Here is a 22,068-nt window from a genome sequence, read left to right as displayed (position 1 = left end):
GATTCGTCGAAATTTGTGGACACAAGAATTTCAGTTATTTTTTGTTTAGCTACGTCAGTCCACTTACACGTAAATTGTACGTGCACGCAAAGCATATTCGTTATTTTAGAAAAATATTTACGCAAAGTTGTGGCTTGAGATTGTAAAAATTTACTACCTACTGTTCGCAACCTCACTTCCGGTTTAATGTTGTAAGTGTTGAAATTGCATTAAGACCCTTTTTAGTAATTTATTGCTTGGTGATATCATTCTTTTTCAAGTTTGCCGGTCTTTCAATACAGAGTCACAAATTGACGCCGCACCAAGCTAAGAGGAATGCGACGAAAGTCGATGCTAAAGGCAAAGTGTGTATTGGGTATAAATAGCGCTTTCCGGTATGTACCCAAGCAATTACTCAAATTTCCGTCAGTGTGTTATAAAAACAGTTACGCTTGATCAATAAGAAGGTCATAGCTGGGCACTGATAGCTTAAGAGGAACAAGGTCCGCGCAACTGCTGAGCATTCCTCCAAATACTGCAAAGCATCACTGAACAGATCTCGCAGTTCGCCGTCAATATTGTCACTTCCCTTGGGACTTCGTAGTCTTCTTGAGTTATGAGGCTGTTTGCAATTTTTATCCTCTACTTTGAAATCTGCGCTGGCCTTCACGTCGCAGGAACTCATTGTAGCGATGGGAAATGCTCGTCAGTTTCACAGGAACAAATTAGCCGCCCAGGTAAGTTGTCCGGCGTTTTATTCGTTTTTGAGTACATTAATGTTTAACTGCGTTTTCACCTCAGACAAGGACTGGATGGTGTTACGTAAAGCGGATTTTATATTCCGCGCGTGTACATCTTTAAAATTAGCCGTAAATGACTGCGAAGGGAACTACAAAAGAACGATCATTTTATCTCGGCATTTTAGATTTCCAGGATCCGTTAGAATTTTCAAAGACACAACACGCAGGTAACTGAGTGTCATATCTGATGCACCAGAAACTGACCTTAACGGGCTGCAAAAGTTGAATTCTAATTTCAACCCCGAGAATTAAACGAAGAAGAAGTTTCTGGAGAGAAAACACACCACCGGACGAATGCACTTGAAAATGCGAAAGCTATGCTTGCCAACTGGTTTCTGTATTGCTTTAAGAAGTAGAAAATAGTTACAATAAGTTCATGGGTCATTCCTTTCATTTCTTGCTACGGTGAAGGATTATTTTTTATTTGAATTGCGCGAATTTTTTTGAGAGAAAAAAAAAATTGGCGGTCGCCGATGACGCTCACAGCTCGAAAAAGCTCAAAGGCTACAAATATTACGTGGGGAATTTCGGCCTGAGTGGGAAAAACCTTTACAACATGCTGTTACCTGTCAACGGCTGTTGTTTTTGCCGTGAGATATTAAGCTCGAGTCTTAAGCTTCCTTTCGTAAGCAAGCGTGCGGTTAGGCATGGTTATTGGTGATGAGCTTTAAATGATCGCTCGTTTACAAAGTCTTTGTTAAGTATTTTAAAAAATCTTTGGCCTAAACAAGTGCGAAAAGCCTTGCATTTAATCGGAACTCAAACCAAACTCAGCATCACCACAGTGGTGACCAGTGATGCGGCCGGCAAATGAAACAGATCGAATTCTCAAACATATGTCTTAGTTACATTCAGTGCACAAAGAAAGTTCACTCACAAATGCGCAGACTACGGGTTAACCATGTTCTGGATAATTCCATTCGCCATTTGCGCTAGCCGAAAACACGGGTCTACTTCCATTATGTCCGCCCTACTGCACCCATCTGGTTTCAGGGGGGTAATGGTTAATTTGCCTTGAGGCGAATTTCGACACGAAACAATTACACTCATAGTTTATAACTTGATGAAGACCAACGCTTGCGTGCAGAGTTACCTGCTATTTTATTTCGGAATATCGTGACCTACAAAACCCAAGATAAATTTGGACATAACGCCATGTTGGTCGCGGATTTGGGTTTGCGTGTGAAGGAAGTGATCTTGAACAGTGTCCTATAGATGCAACAGGGCATTTCAACGCAGGATTGCCAATTTTCAGAAAAATTTCCTTCGAATTGTTTTTTAAGTTCCATCATTTAGCACTTGAATACCATCGTCGATTATCCCAGATTAGAAGCGGTAAAGTCTATCTGAGGCCAGCAAAATAGATTTATGTCACGTTTGTTGCTTTATTTATCTCACTTTATAAGATTCAAAATATCGTCTTGCGAACGTACTCTCCTAATAAAGACGACGTAAGTCTAGAACAACGCACATACGTACACATTTCATCTCCCTGGCAATTCAGGAACACGGAATACGATACAACTGAGTCGGCATTTAACACCGGCGGCCCAGCTTTGAAACGGTGTAAGATTTCTGCTCCAATACAGGTATTCCGACTTTCGGGTTTTCTTTGAGTGTCGTCTCCACCTACCGCAGACATTGAAGTAAGTGAACTTTTCCCGACATTTCACATTGTTTATTTCTGTGAAAGAACTCCTCTTTCAGACAAGTTGTTTAAAGATTAAGTTTGAGCCTTTTTTCTAACGTTGAAGAGACGAGCGAAGAGGCCGAAGTTTCACAAAACTGAACTTGTTTTACGTCAAAGGGCTTTATTTGTTTCTTTAGCGGAGGTCTTTTATGCTGTATATTTATAAGTTGTTTGGTTTCTGTCTCGGTTACACGCTCAAGACAAAATGGCTTTTCTTAGGATTTTGCAAGAGAAACATAAACAAATTATCACGTTTTTCAGTTAAAACGTGAAAAGCCACGACATTGAATTAGGGGTGAGTACACTACCCTTTAAATACGATTAGTATGTCTTGAGTTGCTGAAAAGATTTAACTACACCCGGGGCGCACTTTTTATATTTTCCATGTGAAATCTCAGTCGGTATTCCTTGATTTATTTGTTTTCTGGATGCTTTCTTTCGTTCGGCGTTTTCTTGCCTTGCTTCCACACCTTAATAGCCCCATCGGCGACGTAACGGGAATAAGAGAATATATAGGAACAATGATCCCTCAAGTGCGGACTTCAATTCAGGCAATGTGGAGCCAGTCTTGAATTAACCCGTCTGGGTGCTATACAGTTTTTCCGTTTTCTTTTTCATTTTCTTTTGTCCTTTTTTTGTCCGCGATTGCCGATCTAAAGGAGAAAGCCTGTATGGCGACTTTAGCGGCTCTAGTCTGTTCTGAACAGTTTCCTGGAGTGAAATCAGTTAAAGGTTGTTGTTGTAATGTTATTGTTTCGTGTATTGTTGTTGCCATTGTTGTCTTCAATCCGTATTTAACTATCGTCAGACGGGGAGACGTTTTATGTCGTTCTCTACTATTCCTAGTTTGCCTTTTCCGGATTTTTTTTTTTTTTGTAACAACCAAGCAATTTCTTCGCGTGTTACGATTCAACAGACAGGCAAACATTTCTGTTTGTAAAACATTGCAGCCAATATCATGCTATGATTAAATGAGTACGCAGTTATTTCAACGTCAGCCGCATTTGTTTAATTGATTTGCGGAAACATCAGACACTGATTGTGTTAGAATGCATGTATGTATGTCTCAGATAATTCACTGTAACCGTTCAGACACGCTGAAGGGAGGCTACAATGTGAAAAACAAAAAAAAGTAACGCTTTCTCGTCGTTCGCGACTAACAGCGCAATTAAGCGGATATTTTGCAAATTTTCTGTTAAATATATTGGTAAATTGCTGATAAAAGCACAAAAGTGTATCCTCGGTACGGTATATCCAATCTTTCAATCTCAAAATACTTGACAGGAAGATATAAATTAAACAGTTCATTATCATGGTGCGATATAGGATATGCGCCGACAATAGAAAGCGATTTTTAATTACTGTCGTAAAATAATTGCATTTCACCAAATTGGAAAACACGTAACAAGCTTATTGGAGTCGAGGAAAAACGTGGAATCGGCGGCGGCGCAAAGCGCGGGAAAACACAATTGGTTTTTGCTCCAACGTGATTGGTTAAAAAAGAATGCTCTGATTGGTTAACTTGTTTAACACAATGCCATAACAGTCACGTGATCACAATAAAAAATTCCCATCTTTGTCAAACGATTGTTCTTTTCGTCGGTAGTCTTTCATCTCCTCATTAACAAAAAAAATTATCGTAGACGTAATTTAGTTTGGAAAATTACTGATGATAACGGTGGTAAACTTGAAAACGACCTTTGCCACTGATATTAATTAGCGACGTGAGATAAATCATTTGAAGACGATATTTTGTTTCTTCACAACCCTAGATTTGCAGACGTTTGTCTATAACTGTCTTGCCCCACGTAATAAATATTGCAATCTTTAAAGCAAAGAAGTTTCAAATTTACCGTAATGATTCACAGTGACGTCACTGCGGAGTGTTCCAGATATAAACCAGTTTATTTGTATCTTGTTTTCCAGCTTTGTTTTGTTGCATCATAATATTTGCAGAAAAACTTGATTTATTTTGGCATTGTGTAGTGTCAGGGGTAGTATAATAGTTTAAAAGTTCGGGTGATTTGAACACCGCCATCTCAAAGTCTTAATAAAGAGAAAAGAAAAACAGTTCAAGATGTCAGGGGTTCGAGCTAACCGTTATACAGTAAATATACTGTAATAGTGATAATAATGATGATGATAATAATAATTTTAATAATGATAATGATAATAATAATAACAATAATAATCATAGTAATGATAATAATAATAATAATAATAACAATAATAATAGTAATGATAATAATAATAATAATAATAATAATAATAATAACGGTAATAGTATACAAAATACAAGATATAGAGTAAGTGACTGGAAAGTATACACATCCACGAGAAAATGATTTGAAGTTGACATATCGGGGAGTTCGAAATAACCTTGGTTTTACTGCAGAGCGAACGTGCAGAAGTGCTGAATTCTTGGTTTAAAGTGTAATGCGTATAAACTGCGGAGGAGAAAGAACACGAAGTCACTTTCTTTTAGCACACAAGAAGTGCTGTCTGAAAAAAAAATTGGTTTGTTTTACTGAAGTTGATCTTTTTGTGTGAAGACAATTGAATACCTAACGCTGAATTCAACGCGCACCGGCTTAAAAAATAGGTCAATTGTCGACAACAGCAACGGTGGTTCTTATCTCTGACTCGATAGCAAAAGGCTAATTGCTGCTGCAATATTTAGAAAAGTAATTAGTCTTGTACCTTAACAATATCATTCAGAGTCCATTTACCCTGAAGACGTAGTAAGTGTCTCATTTAAGCACTCTGATTTGACGATAAGAACGTGTTTTGTTCGAGCATCTAACTTAAAAGCGTGGAAATCGTATTAGGTCTTTCACGGTATATGCTTAGACACACCTAGCATCTTTGAAAAAAATATTTATTGTGTGAATGAAAAAAATTGTGTTGGCATATAAAGCAAAGGCGTCCCTACCATAGATATGCACATTATTTTATTCTATTTTGACAGCAGCGCCAGATCAAAACGAACCACATGATCAATACGCTTGCTGCGCCTGTGGAGGAGCAACTTATGACATCACTTTCATCGGTAAGCATTCATTTCTTTCTTCTTTTTTTTTTCTTTGTAAATATTGGTATTGACAGGGACAAATTCCTCGAAGCATTCTATAAATCATCGTTGAAGCGCAAGCGAGAAGAATATTAAACGGCCAAGTATCACCTCTTTTCTCTAACGTTTCTCTCCGTTTTTTCACCTCGGAGATGTTAGTCTCCTCCGCAGCCATTTTTTTGGGATGTAACGCAACGCTCCCCCCAAAGAGCGTTGGGGGAGCGTTGCGTGACATTCCAAAACACGGCTGCGGAGGAGACTACAGAGATGTATGAAGGAGACAGAACCGGCGCTTAATGCGTAGCCTTAAAGGAGCTACGTCACGGTTTTCACAGTTCAGCCTAAATTTTTCAAACTCGTCGTTTGTAAACCGTGTTAATCTTTTCCATTTTTAACCATACTCGTTACTTTATGGTTTATTTTTAACTGACTTATCTCTTTGTTTTTTTATGTACCTTAGTAAACTACTATTTTCAGGTTTTCTTCAATTTAAAGGTAATTTTGTGCGTGGCCAAAATAACTCAAAATACCGTGACTGTGCTTCTTTAATGTAGTGTTTTACTGTTATAATTAGATTCTGTAGTTTAATCTCCATTTTGCACCTAAAGAAAGTTAATTCAAGAGGAGATGTTGCGCCTTTCTGAAGGGCTAATCACTTCAGTCGCATATGTTGGACTACTTAATTATAACTCCCCCAATCAAAATTCAGAGTAAGGAGAATGAAAGGCCGGAAATGACGCGTAAACGAGACAGAACTCGTGCAAACCATGTGACCCTCAGCAAGAGCGGGAAAAGTACCGCTAGCTAAATGATGATTGGCTGGTATTGTAGTTCCGTTACCCCTCGCTGGATAAAGCACCCTGTACAATATAGGCCACAATCGATTCTCGGTACTGGACTAGAACAAACTTGCAACTGAGGCTAATGCAGGGGGTCTTTTCGAATGCAAATGACATCAACCACGTTTTAATGATATTCCCCCGCATGAGCCTCCGTCGAAAGCTAGTTCCAGTCCAACACCGACAATACGAATATGTCGCATTATTTTTGGACCTATCATGGGTGCAACAAACCGACTGAGAATGACTATTATTTTGTAGTAATGTTAGCACATTGAGTTTTTTAAATGCGCCCAAAAAACTTTATTATTATTATTATTATTATTATTATTATTATTATTATTATTATTATTATTATCGCACACGTCAACGACCTGGCAGGATGAATATTTCAACCTCGAAACCAAAACTGTTTCTCACTGCTAACTCAAATTATTGTAGGGCCAGTTATAAACATCACAGTCTAAATAATGCTAAGCGCACTTCTCTCAAGCTCGAACAGATAAAGCCTTCAGTGTGAGAAACACTGAAAACAGCTAACATGACGTATTTTTTTTAAAGGTAAATGGTCAAAGGCTACATATCCTCGGCACTTCCCAGGACGAATGGCTCGCTGGTCGCGTTTGATCGGTTCTTCGCACAGCAAGGATTATGTCGTATGGCAATACGGCGGAATGGCCTCCCCCGGTGTCACTTCTGTCAGTGAGTGGGGAGCTGTTGAGGGACTGGAGAAGGAGATGAAAGACCAGGGGGAGAAAGTCTTCAGGTAATGCTCAAAAACTGCACACATTGGGTTACGTCAGGGGGTGGTCTACAATCCACGGGCAGAGTGAAATGCTACTGTTGCCGTTTGGTGGAAACAAGAAGTGTTACCATTTTTCAGGCACATTGGGCAGCAGGCGGATTCGGCAAAGTGTAAAAGACCATAAGGCCGGTCAAAGGCGACTAGCTTTAGATGGCCTTACCACAGCACAAGACCGATGCAAACAGTTGTAAAGTCACCCATTGTCATACTGTCCAAATTCTCAGAAATAATTGACCATACTAAAGGAAATGTAATTAAAGCGAACTGTAAAGATATTTGCAATTGTGACAGACAGAGTAGATTGCGGGGCGGGAACTGAACTTTGGCATTTAACTGATGTCAAGGTGTGTTGTTCTGAAACAGTGGGTCGCGCGTCAAAGAGCACATAAACCGTAACATTTTTGAAAACATAGTTTACTCTCGCTTGCCACTCAAGTCAGTTCTTGTTCCAAAAATAATATTGATAAGCATTAAAAGTGACTAGACTGATGAAGATAAATAATGCTTTGGGAACTATTGATATAATTGTAGGCATTTTCGGTAAACATAACACCTTACTAAAATTATTTTCAAAAGGTAGTAAAGCGATCCGGCGGGGAGGAGTCTGGTAAATAGGCGCCAAGAAAGTGACACTTTCTCGCGACTATGCCACTCGCTTCGCCGCTCGCACGTATGCTCTCAAACATGAGCCAACCTGCAGGCTAAAAGACCTTCACTGTAACCCTTTAATGTTTAAAACTGATTCATGTCCTAGCTCTCCTTTAATACCGAGAATGTTTTGCCCAAACTATGAGAGGTAATTTTTCTTTCGTAGTCAGCCGTCGGTCGATTGGTAAGCCGCGATCGTCTAGTGGTTAGGACACTGCGTTGTGGCCGCAGTAACCCAGGTTCGAATCCTGGTCCCGGCATTTCTTTTTTAAACTCCTGTTGTTTAATTTATTTTAGCCATGGTGTAAAAAAATTGTCAACTTAGGTATATAAATATTTTTTTTGCTGTAAATAGGAATTTTCAGAAACATCACCAAGGGAAGTTTTTTTTATGGCAAACTTTAAAGAGAATTTACAGCTCTCCTTATAACATCCAGAATGCATTGTTTGAATTAAGAGCAATAATTTTCTATCTCCCTCCAGCTATCGAGGAGTGGCGAGCCGCGATCGTCTAGTGGTTAGGACACTGCGTTGTGGCCGCAGTAACCCAGGTTCGAATCCTGGTCCCGGCATTTCTTTTTTAAACTCCTGTTGTTTAATTTTACTTTAGCCATGGTGTAAAACAATTGTCAACTTAGGTATATAAATATTTTTTTGCTGTAAATAAGAATTTTCAGAAACATCACCAAGAGAAGTTTTTTTTTTTTTTTTTATGGCAAACTTTAAAGAGAATTCACAGCTCTCCTTATAACATCCAGAATGCATTGCTTGAATTAAGAGAAATAATTTTCGATCTCTCTCCAGCCATCGTGGAGTGGTAAGCCGCGATCGTCTAGTGGTTAGGACACTGCGTTGTGGCCGCAGTAACCCAGGTTCGAATCCTGGTCCCGGCATTTCTTTTTTAAACTCCTGTTGTTTAATTTTACTTTAGCCATGGTGTAAAACAATTGTCAACTTAGGTATATAAATATTTTTTTGCTGTAAATAAGAATTTTCAGAAACGTCACCAAGAGAAGTTTTTTTTTTTTTTTATGGCAAACTTTAAAGAGAATTCACAGCTCTCCTTATAACATCCAGAATGCATTGCTTGAATTAAGAGAAATAATTTTCGATCTCTCTCCAGCCATCGTGGAGTGGTAAGCCGCGATCGTCTAGTGGTTAGGACACTGCGTTGTGGCCGCAGTAACCCAGGTTCGAATCCTGGTCCCGGCATTTCTTTTTTAAACTCCTGTTGTTTAATTTTATTTTAGCCATGGTGTAAAACAATTGTCAACTTAGGCATATAAATATTTTTTTGCTGTAAATAAGAATTTTCAGAAACATCACCAAGAGAAGTTTTTTTTTTTTTTTTTATGGCAAACTTTAAAGAGAATTCACAGCTCTCCTTATAACATCCAGAATGCATTGCTTGAATTAAGAGAAATAATTTTCGATCTCTCTCCAGCTATCGTGGAGTGGTAAGCCGCGATCGTCTAGTGGTTAGGACACTGCGTTGTGGCCGCAGTAACCCAGGTTCGAATCCTGGTCCTGGCATTTCTTTTTTAAACTCCCATTAGTTTTATTTTTGCCAAGGCGTGTGAAAATTGTCAACTTAGGTATATCTTCTTGCTGTAACTGCGAATTTTCACAAACATCACCAAGAGCAGTTCTTTTTTATGACAAACTTTTAATTAAAAAGAAGTTGCGGCTCTCCTTATAACATCCAGAATACACTGTTTGAAATAAGAGAAATAATTTTTCATCTCCAGCCAGCCGCCAGTAGAGCGGTAAGCCGCGATCGTCTAGTGGTTAGGACACTGCGTTGTGGCCGCAGTAACCCAGGTTCGAATCCTGGTCCCGGCATTTCTTTTTTAAACTCCTGTTGTTTAATTTTATTTTAGCCATGGTGTAAAAAAATTGTCAACTTAGGTATATAAATATTTTTTTGCTGTAAATAAGAATTTTCAGAAACATCACCAAGATAAGTTTTTTTTTATGGCAAACTTTAAAGAGAATTTACAGCTCTCCTTATAACATCCAGAATGCATTGTTTGAAGTAAGAGAAATAATTTTCTGTCTCCCTCCAGCCATCGTGGAGTGGTAAGCCGCGATTGTCTAGTGGTTAGGACACTGCGTTGTGGTCGCAGTAACCCAGGTTCGAATCCTGGTCCCGGCATTTCTTTTTTGCACTCCTATTAGTTTTATTTTTGCCAAGGTGTGTGAAAATTGTCAACTTAGGTATATTTTCTCGCTGTAACTGCGAATTTTCACAAACATCACCAAGAGCAGTTTTTTTTTTTTATGGCAAACTTTTAATTAAAAAGAAGTTGCGGCTCTCCTCATAACATCCAGAATACACTGTTTGAAATAAGAGAAATAATTTTTCATCTCCAGCCAGCCACCAGTAGAGCGGTAAGCCGCGATCGTCTAGTGGTTAGGACACTGCGTTGTGGCCGCAGTAACCCAGGTTCGAATCCTGGTCCCGGTATTTCTTTTTTAAACTCCCTTTAGTTTTATTTTTGCCAAGGTGTATGAAAATTGTCAACTAAGGTATATCTTCTTGCTGTAACTGCGAATTCTCATAAACATCACAAAGAGAAGTTTTTTTATGGCAAACTTTAAAGAGAATTCACAGCTCTCCTTATAACATCCAGAGTGCATTGTTTGAACCAAGAGAGATAATTTTCCATTTCACACCAGCCATCGTAGAGTGGTAAGCCGCGATCGTCTAGTGGTTAGGACACTGCGTTGTGGCCGCAGTAACCCAGGTTCGAATCCTGGTCCCGGCACCTTTTTGCTCTATTTTTTTTTTTTTCATAAAATGAGAAAACGAAACCTCAATTTTAAAGGTGGTTGACAGTAAAAATAACTTAAACTTACAAGTTGACTTTGTTCCGTTTAACGCGCTTCGTTGAAATTCTTTGAAAGTGAAAGTTTTGCAACCGATAGCAACAAAAAGATCTCGATTCCTAGTTTTATTGTTGATCAATTAAAAGTAGTTCAGTGGAACCCCACCTTACGGCCACCCCATTAATATGGCCTTTTATTCTGGCTCAGTTAGTCATTTTCTTATTTAAAGAACCCCTTTAATACGGCCACCCCGTTAATACGGCCAGATTTTTGTGGCCCGTTGGTGACCGGAAAAATGGGGTTCCACTGTATATTTGGGACCCATGTGATATTGATACAAACTTAATTGCAACCATTCACGATATATGTGTACAGATGTACAACTTATTTATTCAAGAGAGTACTTTAATCTTCTGTTGATTTGTTTTAATCCTCAGGATAATCAAGACGCGAATGTTGTACACGGGTGTAGGCCAGGTTTCCACCACATTTAAAGCTGACAGCAGGCGCAACTTGGTGTCAGCGGTAGCCAAGCTTTACCCAAGCCCTGATTGGAACGTTGGTATTGACCGGATTAACCTGTGTGACGGAAATTGCACGTGGAGACGAACTATCGTCAAAGATCTTTACCCATGGGATGCTGGTAATGGAAAAAGAATATTATAAGTTTTATTTTAAGAAACAACACGGCACTTTTGATTCTTGAAGAAGCAATGTTTCGACAGTCTCCACAACACAAAGTACAGAGTTAAATTTTATTTGAATGACTATACAGAATTAATACAAGTCTTAACAGCTGGGATGTTTTTAATAATTGTAAAATTTGACAAGAGAGCAAAATAATGCATAGCTAGAGTTCTCATATAGCTATGAGTTCGAACTTGTTAGTGCAACTTAAGAGACAAGCCGTGAGGGTACCTTTGAAGGACCTCTATTAATTTTCCACTGTTTTTGTGTGCGATAATATATGATACTAAATATAAAACAAAGGAAAAGTTGACATTGAACCAAGGTCAAAATTGTACCACAACACGCATTCAACAGAGCAGCGGTACCTCCTAGTGACTTTGTACTTTGAAAAACGAGTCAAGCTTTAACTTTTCTAACCTTCTTTCAATGGTTTAAAGTTTAGTGAGCATCCTTGTAGTTAACAATCACATTAAGACAGCGTCCGAGTCATTCAGGGCAAACGTGCTTTCGTTTTCAAACATATTTATTTATATCATCTCCTTAAAACTGAAAAACAGCGAGATCTTTTGAGCTTGTAATCGATCAAATCCGTCAATGTTTTCTAGGCACGGATGACGGGATCACCTTCACCTCAGCGAATTCCAAATCTGTACCTCAGCAGCCTATAAGGAACATCACCACGAATACACACTCCCATGGCTCATTCCCAAGTAAAGATGGGAGCGACATTACACGACCTTTTGGGCAAATTAAACTGCAGCTTATGCAAACTTTCGGAGACTGCGGAAAGCCAGGACTCCCTCCCTTCCCCGTGAGACGTAAGTGTTTCGTTCGCTGAGTTAGCTAGCTGCTGCTGTTGCTGTTGTAATGACTGGTTATGCAGCTCTTTCTCTACATTGAACGTAGTCTCTTGTATTGTGAGTCTCAATATGATTGGCTGTTTCATTACTGGTCAACTGCCCCAGAGTGTTTATGTTGAGGGACTATCGGTTGATATCCTCCTGCAGAAATTCAAAGGGAGTTATTAGACCATGTCCCCAAGACAAACTTTAGCAAACGCGTGCATGAATATGACGCACAGGTTAATGAAGAAATACTGTGTGGCAACCTGCTCATACGTTTTACCCTTCTTTTCACTCATCATGTTTATTGTCGTTGCTGGATTTGTGTTTCAAACAGCACCAAGAGTTCACTGTAAAGTTTCCCGCTGGTCGTCATGGAAACCGTGCTCTGTCACCTGTGGTCGCGGCGTACAGCTTAGGGGCCGAGCAGTTATCAAGAACGAAATGAATGACGGGATACCATGTCCACATCTAACGGAGTCCAGATCCTGTATCCAGCCCAATTGCTCCGGTAGGTGAAAACGTCACATCATTGCTGTCTTTGACTATAAGTTATGAAAGTACTTCTCAAAAGCTTCCGTTTAATATTCACCCGCAAGGGTTCATATACAGCCTCACAACATAATAGAGCGGTTATCAACTCAGTATCCCAATAGTAACCTGGATTACTTTTATTTTGCTTCACTGCCCTCTGTGACTGGGTTAAAAAGCTCGCGTCGTTTGCGCAACTTATCAGCTGCCTAGCTATAGCCTCGCGCGAATTTAGTCACGCGCGTTTTTAGCACGCGCTCGCCAACAGTTTTGTGGACATTTACTTCGATTTCTCATTGGCTTGTTGCATTGATTACGTTTGTTGTGATCGGCTTGTGTAATTACGTTTGACGGTTGAAAACTGATCTAAACAGTGCCATTTCTTCTGCGATCAGACGTTCTTTTCGTTAATGGTGGCAGACGAAAAGAACGCCTGATCTTGCATGAGGTTTCAGAAATTTAGACTCCGGCAGTGAAAGGGTTTGGTCCTTGGCAATGTCCAAGGGAATTTAGCTAAGAACAATTTGGGGCTAAACCGGTTAACACTTTAAATGTTTTTTTCTTCTTAGTGCCCAAACCGTCCAATTGTAAGCTTTCTCCTTGGTCGTCTTGGAGCGGGTGTCGTGGCACGTGCCATAGAGGCGGACGATTTCGCTCGAGGACAATTCTACAAAAAGCGGAGCCTGGGGGAAAGCCGTGCCCTGACACAAACTCTCTTATCAAATGGAGGCGCTGCAAGCTTCCAAAATGTTCGTCAGAAAAGGCCAACGGTAAGGCTATAACTACTACGCATTTGAATATTTCACGATACATGATATGCCGTTTTCCAAAAACTGAGGTGGTACTGCTTTCACCTGATTTATAGTGTCTAAGGTTCAATTGACTTTTGCAAGATCATTATGACGGGAACTCTGCATTACAGAAACTTTTTTAACCTGATATCAGACACGGGCATTTTTTTTTTCACCGTAGCTGAAAAAGAACGCCTGATCGAAGATTTTTTCTTTTCTTTTTTATATCGTAAAAAATACGTATTTTTTTACATCTTTTATTTTGAAAGTTCTTGGTCAGAGGGCGACTTATTTATCATTAGCTACTGTCAACTGCACCCTCTAAATAAAGCTGCTTACTATTTTCTTACTCTTAGAACGTTTTCAGCTCAACCATCTTCTGCACTGATCATGAACTATATACATGTTAAATGATTTCAAGAAGGCAACACCAGAATCAGAAAAATGCAATTGATCAACTTAGGAAGAGTCTTGACTGAAAGCTAAATTTTTCCAAGACAATTTGAATAAAATATAGGACTGAGAGGTGGTTAGGAGAATTTTGACATTGGTTTTGGCTTCGTTTCTTTAGACTGTATAGTAACGGGATGGTCTCCTTGGACTCCATGCTCCAAAAAGTGTAACAGAGGAAAAAAGTTTCGAGTAAGAAAGATCATAAAAAGCGAGAAGAATGACGGAGCAAGCTGCCCGACAAAACTTAAAGAGAGAAGAAAATGTACTCCTGTCAAGTGTTCTGGTAAGAAACAGTTTTACTTGAAACATACCCCCTTTCCCCTTGACCAGCGTCATCCAATCTCGTCCCCAGAGCCTCGGTTTCTTTTGGTCACGGGGTCGGCGAAACGGAGGGCTCTACTCGTAACGACATTTTAAAACGAGTAGCACTGTGGACTAGAATGAGCATCAGCAAAACGGAAATTCTGCTCTTGGTTTATGTTTACTGGTGCGCATGCCCTGACGTTTAGAGCAGCTGGCCGTTGTATATTACCTACCTTGCTCTGCACTATATCTAATAGACCATTTTACAGTTGTCTGCTTAATGACCTGGCCTTTGAATGGCAGCGAGGCTGCAGGTGACCTTGTTTTGATACAGACCTCACTGCTTTTGTTGTGCAAATCAAGTTTTTCTTATGCTACTAGTTGGCATTTAAATAAGAAAAGCAGAGAGGTCTGTATCAAAGCAAGGCCAACTCCAGCCTCGCTTGCATTCATGGCCAGGTAACTAAGCACACAACTGTAAAATGGCCTATTTGCGTAGTTTAGCATAACTGGATGTAAAATCCACCACTATGACATAATTATGTTAAAGGTAAAGTATTTTACAGCCTTTCTAATCAAAAGGTGAGTCAAATGAAGGCAGTTAAACTCCAATTTGGTGACAAGTTTGCTTAACAGTGACAAAACTTGAAAATAAATGAAATAAATAAATAAATAAATTCTAAAGTCACTTAATTTTTAAATGGGTTGTAAGGTTAGTCCACGCGACAATTAAGAATGAGGCAGTTTGTAGTGTTATGAAGCCATTTCACACAACATCGAGAATGAAGTCACGGGGAGAAAAATAATGAATTTAAAAAAATTCTGGTAGACGACAAGACCATCACCATGTCGATGATTTCCGTTACTATCTCAAAAAAAGATAAATATGACAACAACAACAAAAAAAACACAATAAATGCCGGGACCAGGATTCGAACCTGGGTTACTGCGGCCACAACGCAATGTCCTAACCACTAGACGATCGCGGCTTACCACTCTACCATGGCTGAGAGGCAATGGAAAAATATTTCTCTTAATGCAAACAATGCATTCAAGGAGAGCCGTAAATTCTCTTTAAAGTTTGCCATAAAAAACCTTCTCTTGGTGATGTTTATGAAAATTCGCAGTTACAGCAAGAAGATATACCTTAGTTGACAATTTTCATACACCTTGGAAAAAATAAAACTAACGGGAGTTTAAAAAAGAAATGCCGGGACCAGGATTCGAATCTGGGTTACTGCGGCCACAACGCAGTGTCCTAACCACTAGACGATCGCGGCTTACCACTGTACCATGGCTGAAGGAACATGTAAAATTATTTCTCTCAGCCCCAACAATGCATTCAAGGAGAGCCGTAAATTCTCTTTAAAGTTTGCCATAAAAAAACTTCTCTTGGTGATGTTTCTGAAAATCAAAAAATATATATATACCCAAGCTGACAGTTTTTTTTTTCAATATCGCTTAAATAAAAACTAAATAACAGGGGTTTAAAAAACAAAAATGCCGGGACCAGGATTCAAACCTGGGTTACTGCGGCCACAACGCAGTGTCCTAACCACTAGACGATCGCGGCTTACCACTCTACCATGGCTGAAGGGCAATGGAAAAATATTTCTCTTAATGCAAACAATGCATTCAAGGAGAGCTGTAAATTCTCTGTTAAGTTTGCCATAAAAAAACTTCTCTTGGTGATGTTTCTGAAAATCAAAAAAAAATATATACCTAAGATGACAATTTTTTTCAACATGGCTAAAATAGAAATTAAATAACAGGAGTTTTAAAAAAAAGTGCCGGGGGACCAGGATTCGAACCTGGGTTACTGCGGCCACAACGCAGTGTCCTAACCACTAGACGATCGCGGCTTACCACTACTACTGAGGGCTGGTGTAAAATGAAAAATTATTCCTCTTATTTCAAACAATACACTCTGGATGTTATAAGGAGAGCCGTAACTTCTTTGTAATTTAAAGTTTGCCATACAAAAAAGAACTGCTCTTGGTGATGTTTATGAAAATTCGCAGTTACAGCAAGAAAATATACCTTAGTTGACAACTTTCATACACCTTGGCAAAAATAAAACTAACGGGAGTTTCAAAGAGAAATGCCGGGACCAGGATTCGAACCTGGGTTACTACGGCCACAACGCAGTGTCCTAACCACTAGACGATCACGGCTTACCACTGTACCATGGCTGGAGGGAGATGGAAAAATATTTCTGTTAATGCAAACAAGGCATTCAAGGAGAGCTGTAAATTCTCTTTAAAGTTTGCCATAAAAAAACTTCTCTTGGTGATGTTTCTGAAAATCAAAAAATATATATACCCAAGCTGACAATTATTTTCAACGTGGCTAAAATAAAAATTAAATAACAGGAGTTAAAAAAAAAGTGCCGGGACCAGGATTCGAACCTGGGTTACTGCGGCCACAACGCAGTGTCCTAACCACTAGACGATCGCGGCTTACCACTGTACCATGGCTGGAGAGAAACGGAAAAATATTTCTCTTAATGCAAACAATGCATTGAAGGAGAGCTGTAAATTCTCCTTAAAGTTTGCCATAAAAAAACTTCCCTTGGTGGTGTGTCTGAAAATCAAAAAAATATATACCTAAGATGACAATTTTTTTCAACATGGCTGAAATAAAAATTAAATAACAGGAGTTAAAAAAAAAAGTGCCGGGACCAGGATTCGAACCTGGGTTACTGCGGCCACAACGCAGTGTCCTAACCACTAGACGATCGCGGCTTACCACTGTACCATGGCTGGAGAGAAATGGAAAAATATTTCTCTTAATGCAAACAATGCATTCTGGATGTTATAAGGAGAACTGTAAATTCTCTTTAAAGTTTGCCATAAAAAAACTTCTCTTGGTGATGTTTCTGAAAATCAAAAAATATATATACCCAAGCTGACAATTATTTTCAACGTGGCTAAAATAAAAATTAAATAACAGGAGTTAAAAAAAAAGTGCCGGGACCAGGATTCGAACCTGGGTTACTGCGGCCACAACGCAGTGTCCTAACCACTAGACGATCGCGGCTTACCACTACTACTGAGGGCTGGTATGAAATGAAAAGTTATTTCTCTTATTTCAAACAATGCATTCTGGATGTTATAGGGAGAGCCGTAGCTTCTTTTTAATTTAAAGTTTGCCATACAAAAAAAACTGCTCTTGGTGATGTTTATGAAAATTCGCAGTTACAGCAAGAAAATATGCCTTAGTTGACAACTTTCATACACCTTGGCAAAAATAAAACTAACGGAAGTTTCAAAAAGAAATGCCGGGACCAGGATTCGAACCTGGGTTACTGCGGCCACAACGCAGTGTCCTAACCACTAGACGATCGCGGCTTACCACTACTACTGAGGGCTTTTGTGAAATGAAAAATTATTTCTCTTATTTCAAACAATGTATTCTGGATGTTATAAGGAGAGCCGTAGCTTCTTTTTAATTTGAAATTTGCCATACAAGAAAAAAACTTCTCTTGGTGATGTTTATGAAAATTCGCAGTTACAGCAAGAAGATATACCTTAGTTGACAATTTTCATACACCTTGGCAAAAATTAAACTAACGGGAGTTTAAAGAAGAAATGCCAGGACCAGGATTCGAATCTGGGTTACTGCGGCCACAACGCAGTGTCCTAACCACTAGAAGATCGCGGCTTACTACTCTACCATGGCTGGAGGGAGATGGAAAAATATTTCTGTTAATGCAAACAATGCATTCAAGGAGAGCTGTAAATTCTCTGTAAAGTTTGCCATAAAAAAAGTTCTCTTGGTGATGTCTCTGAAAATCAGAAAAAAATTTATACCTAAGCTGACAATTTTTTTCAACACGGCTAAAATAAAAATTAAATAACAGGGGTGTAAAAAACAAAAATGCCGGGACCAGGATTCGAACCTGGGTTACTGCGGCCACAACGCAGTGTCCTAACCACTAGACGATCGCGGCTTACCACTCTACCATGGCTGGAGGGAAATGGAAAAATATTTCTCTTAATGCAAACAATGCATTGAAGGAGAGCTGTAAATTCTCTGTAAAGTTTGCCATAAAAAAACTTCTCTTGGTGATGTTTCTGAAAATCAGAAAAAAATTTATACCTAAGCTGACAATTTTTTTCAACACGGCTAAAATAAAAATTAAATAACAGGGGTTTAAAAAACAAAAATGCCGCGACCAGGATTCGAACCTGGGTTACTGCGGCCACAACGCAGTGTCCTAACCACTAGACGATCGCGGCTTACCACTGTACCATGGCTGGAGGGAAATGGAAAAATATTTTTCTTAATGCAAACAATGCATTGAAGGAGAGCTGTAAATTCTCTGTAAAGTTTGCCATAAAAAAACTTCTCTTGGTGATGTTTCTGAAAATCAGAAAAAAATTTATACCTAAGCTGACAATTTTTTTCAACACGGCTAAAATAAAAATTAAATAACAGGGGTTTAAAAAACAAAAATGCCGCGACCAGGATTCGAACCTGGGTTACTGCGGCCACAACGCAGTGTCCTAACCACTAGACGATCGCGGCTTACCACTCTACCATGGCTGGAGGGAAATGGAAAAATATTTCTCTTAATGCAAACAATGCATTGAAGGAGAGCTGTAAATTCTCTTTAAAGTTTGCCATAAAAAAAAACTTCCCTTGGTGATGTTTCTGAAAATCAAAACAAATATATACCTAAGCTGACAACTTTTTTCAACATAACTAAAATAAAAATTAAATAACAGGAGTTTGAAAAAAAAAGTGCCGGGACCAGGATTCGAACCTGGGTTACTGCGGCCACAACGCAGTGTCCTAACCACTAGACGATCGCGGCTTACCACTCTACCATGACTGGAGGGAAATGGAAAAATATTTCTCTTAATGCAAACAATGCATTGAAGGAGAGCTGTAAATTCTCTTTAAAGTTTGCTATAAAAAAAACTTCTCTTGGTGATGTTTCTGAAAATCAAAACAAATATATACCTAAGCTGACAATTTTTTTCAACATGGCTAAAATAAAAATTAAATAACAGGAGTTTGAAAAAAAAGTGCCGGGACCAGGATTCGAACCTGGGTTACTACGGCCACAACGCAGTGTCCTAACCACTAGACGATCGCGGCTTACCACTCTAACGATGGCTGGTTAGAGATGAAAAACTGCCATCTAAATTGCATTGATTTTGTAAAAGCAAAACTGGATCTTGAACACCTTTTGAAGATCTGACAGCAGGGAAAAAAAACATTGGCCAGCACTTAAAAAGATGGATGGCTTTCAGCTGTTGGCCAAGTTCAGAATGCCTATGCCAGTCTCCTTGACTGACTAAATTCCAACTGCTAATAGTTCATGTCCAGGTCCCTATCGTTTTTATCGTTTCCTCGGGTTCCCTTAACATTTGGCCGGAGGAATTTTTAAAACGCAGCTTTATTTCTACTACTAGGCCTTCCGTCCACACTAACCCGTCATAAAAACGCAGCTTTTCGAAAATTCTCTTCAAACCGGAGGAATTTGATTACGCCGACTTTTCGTTTTCGTTTTGAAGGAAAACATTTTGAAAACGGAACTTTTCGAAAACGATGGCGTCACAATAATCATGCGATTTCCCTGATCGAGTTTTCCTCAAGCACAAATCCAAAATGACCGGTGCTTTTTGCTTTTTCAAATTCCTCCGGCCCACGTAGTGTGGACGGGGCGTTAAACGTAACCTCGCTAACCTGTCCGGTTTTGCTTTCTTTCCTCAGCGTGAAGACCATCTGGACGTGAGGAGAAAGAAGGTTGATTGGACGTGCAACAAGTGCTTGGCTTCGCGAATGGATCATATTGCAGATAAAATTGAGACTGGTTATAGCAAAAGACAGGAAAAGCTCGTATATAGTTATTTATTTTGGGTGCTAGGCCAGGAATTGTAGTCCAGTCCATCGCCACCCGAAGTCCAAAAGTAAGACGATAGGGGGACTGGGCTACAGGAAGTACTTTAATTGCCGGAAGATAAGAGAACACTGTGCTGTAGAACACGAACAATAAATATACAAATGGACATGAAAAAAAACAAAAAAAACAAAAAAACCAAACAAAAAAAAAAAAAAAAACAGAAAAAAAGAAAAGAAAGAAAAGAAAGCCACTGCCATTGTAATCGTATTCTATAATGCTATTTTTCAATTTTTTATTACACAAGTGGAAAACTAACCATCACCTGGTGTCAGAAGTCTATAACTTTTAATGCACAGCGAGAGATTATCGTCTGTTGTGCACAGCGCGGTCCTTTTCTTTATATTCTTACTCTAGACCTTTCACGGTTATCATGGGACCTGACAAAGGGTTCTGAGAAAATGAAGCACAGCAGTACAGCGCAGTAAACCAACGACATGGAAACAAAGAAATAAAATAAATGTATCGAATAAGGAATTGCATAACAAGTAATTAATGTTTATCGTCCAACAAAATAGACATAAAATGCCTTATTTGTTCACACAGTTAAAAGCCTCGATCATATCGAGGTTCCTTATCATATTTAATTCATCTTAATAAAAGAGTGCAAACTATATAGGTTTAGGTTTAGGCTTTTAATTTGTAACGACCACCGCCTTTGCCAATATATATAGGGTGTCCCAAAGAATTACGATTCTAGTCAAAACATACGTGTCCACCTTGCTTTCATTTGGCCATGTGAAAAACTAGGAGGGTGACATGACCGCGCTTCGCTGGACCTTGCTCCCAGCAGGGTCTCTCTTATAACAATCCTATAATCAGTTAGGTCTGTTTATTTGTTTGTTGTTTGCTTGCGTGTTCTATATTTATTCAAGCGTCTTCTGGCCGTCTCTCTGTCTATTAATAGTGTTGTTAATTCCTGCTTTTACACATGTCGCTGTATGCCTTTATAATGTTCGGGATATTTCCTCAGTTGGAACCGATTTCTCTAACTCCGTTTGGCGGGAACTCATTCTCGCGAATCATGAAAAAACCGCAAAAATCGCGAAAATTAGAATCTACAAAAATTTCGTGCAACTCGGTACTTTCCCTCCCCTCTCACCCACACCCTAAAGTTTGGCCTTCTGACGCGAGAATAGCGGGACCGGAAATAAATTGGAAGAATTGGACGAGCAGAAGAGATGGTAACAGTTTCAATTTTGTCTCTTTTAGTAATGGTGTCAATGGTAGTCAAATACGTTTTCTCGAGCATCATTTTATATTGCGAGCCTGAATTCAGGCTGATATACATTGCTGTACACACTTTAAATCAAGATAACACTTTTGTTCTTGATTTTATTTAGTTCTCTTCATTCGAAGACCGCTGTCCTAAATGTGACAAACATGAAAGGAATTTGGAAAATTCCTCATTCACTGCCAATAACTTCAGCAAACTAAGCTTCTTTTACGTTAACGATTTGAAGCATTCTTTAAGGGAAAGAATGACGGCCCCCACACGAATTTTTGCCATGTAAGATCGTAGAACCTTCGCGACGAATATTTAACCATCTAGGAACGCGACCTTCTGGGAACCTGACGGTCACTGAATATCCCGGATTAGGCAAATGAAATGACTTCTTCAGCTGTACGCTCGATTCGATGTACCGCTTTCATTGTGAGTTCATTGTTTGAAGCGAGGTAGTAGGTTTTGGCATTCGCAGAATGTAAACCGCAGAGAGGGGATATTTTCCTAATTAAATATTCTGACTAGCAGGCCTGTAAGGGTGGAAACGTAACAGAAGCTCGCTCACATCTTAACTCGACTTCTGTTATCCACATTCAGATCCCCTCGAGGACATTCCATATAAGGGAAACAATAAACTTGACCCCTTTGACATAGCTATTGAA

The 22,068-nt window shown here is 39.2% G+C and overlaps 1 protein-coding gene and 2 non-coding genes across 5 annotated transcripts; 1 reads left to right on the top strand and 2 right to left on the bottom strand.

Moving 5' to 3' along the window:
* The first annotated feature begins 415 nt into the window (after positions 1-415).
* On the top strand, positions 416-20,825 carry LOC145479147 (spondin-2-like). Of its 3 annotated transcripts, XM_081457415.1 has the most exons (9): positions 420-716; positions 5,438-5,518; positions 6,940-7,144; positions 11,098-11,303; positions 11,956-12,168; positions 12,530-12,703; positions 13,293-13,493; positions 14,086-14,250; positions 19,995-20,825. In XM_081457415.1, exons 1-9 carry the CDS (start codon positions 596-598, stop codon positions 19,997-19,999), a joined length of 1,371 nt encoding a protein of 456 aa, XP_081313541.1. In that variant the 5' UTR covers positions 420-595; the 3' UTR covers positions 20,000-20,825. The 3 variants fall into 3 exon arrangements, with proteins under 3 accessions (XP_081313540.1, XP_081313538.1, XP_081313541.1); XM_081457414.1 differs by lacking the exon at positions 19,995-20,825 and having other exon boundaries at positions 416-716; positions 5,441-5,518; positions 14,086-17,703; XM_081457412.1 differs by lacking the exon at positions 19,995-20,825 and having other exon boundaries at positions 416-716; positions 14,086-17,703.
* On the bottom strand, positions 18,440-18,511 carry Trnah-gug (transfer RNA histidin (anticodon GUG)). Its single transcript has one exon. It is a non-coding gene; the product is annotated as a tRNA-His (tRNA).
* Trnah-gug (transfer RNA histidin (anticodon GUG)) lies at positions 18,729-18,800 on the bottom strand. Its single transcript has one exon. It is a non-coding gene; the product is annotated as a tRNA-His (tRNA).
* Positions 20,826-22,068: the final 1,243 nt, after the last annotated feature.

This window comes from Orbicella franksi, chromosome 2, assembly GCF_964199315.1.
Source record: "Orbicella franksi chromosome 2, jaOrbFran1.1, whole genome shotgun sequence".
Classification (NCBI taxonomy): Eukaryota; Metazoa; Cnidaria; class Anthozoa; order Scleractinia; family Merulinidae; genus Orbicella; species Orbicella franksi.
Note: the sequence above shows the minus strand (reverse complement) of the source record. Positions and strands in the feature narration are given on the sequence as shown.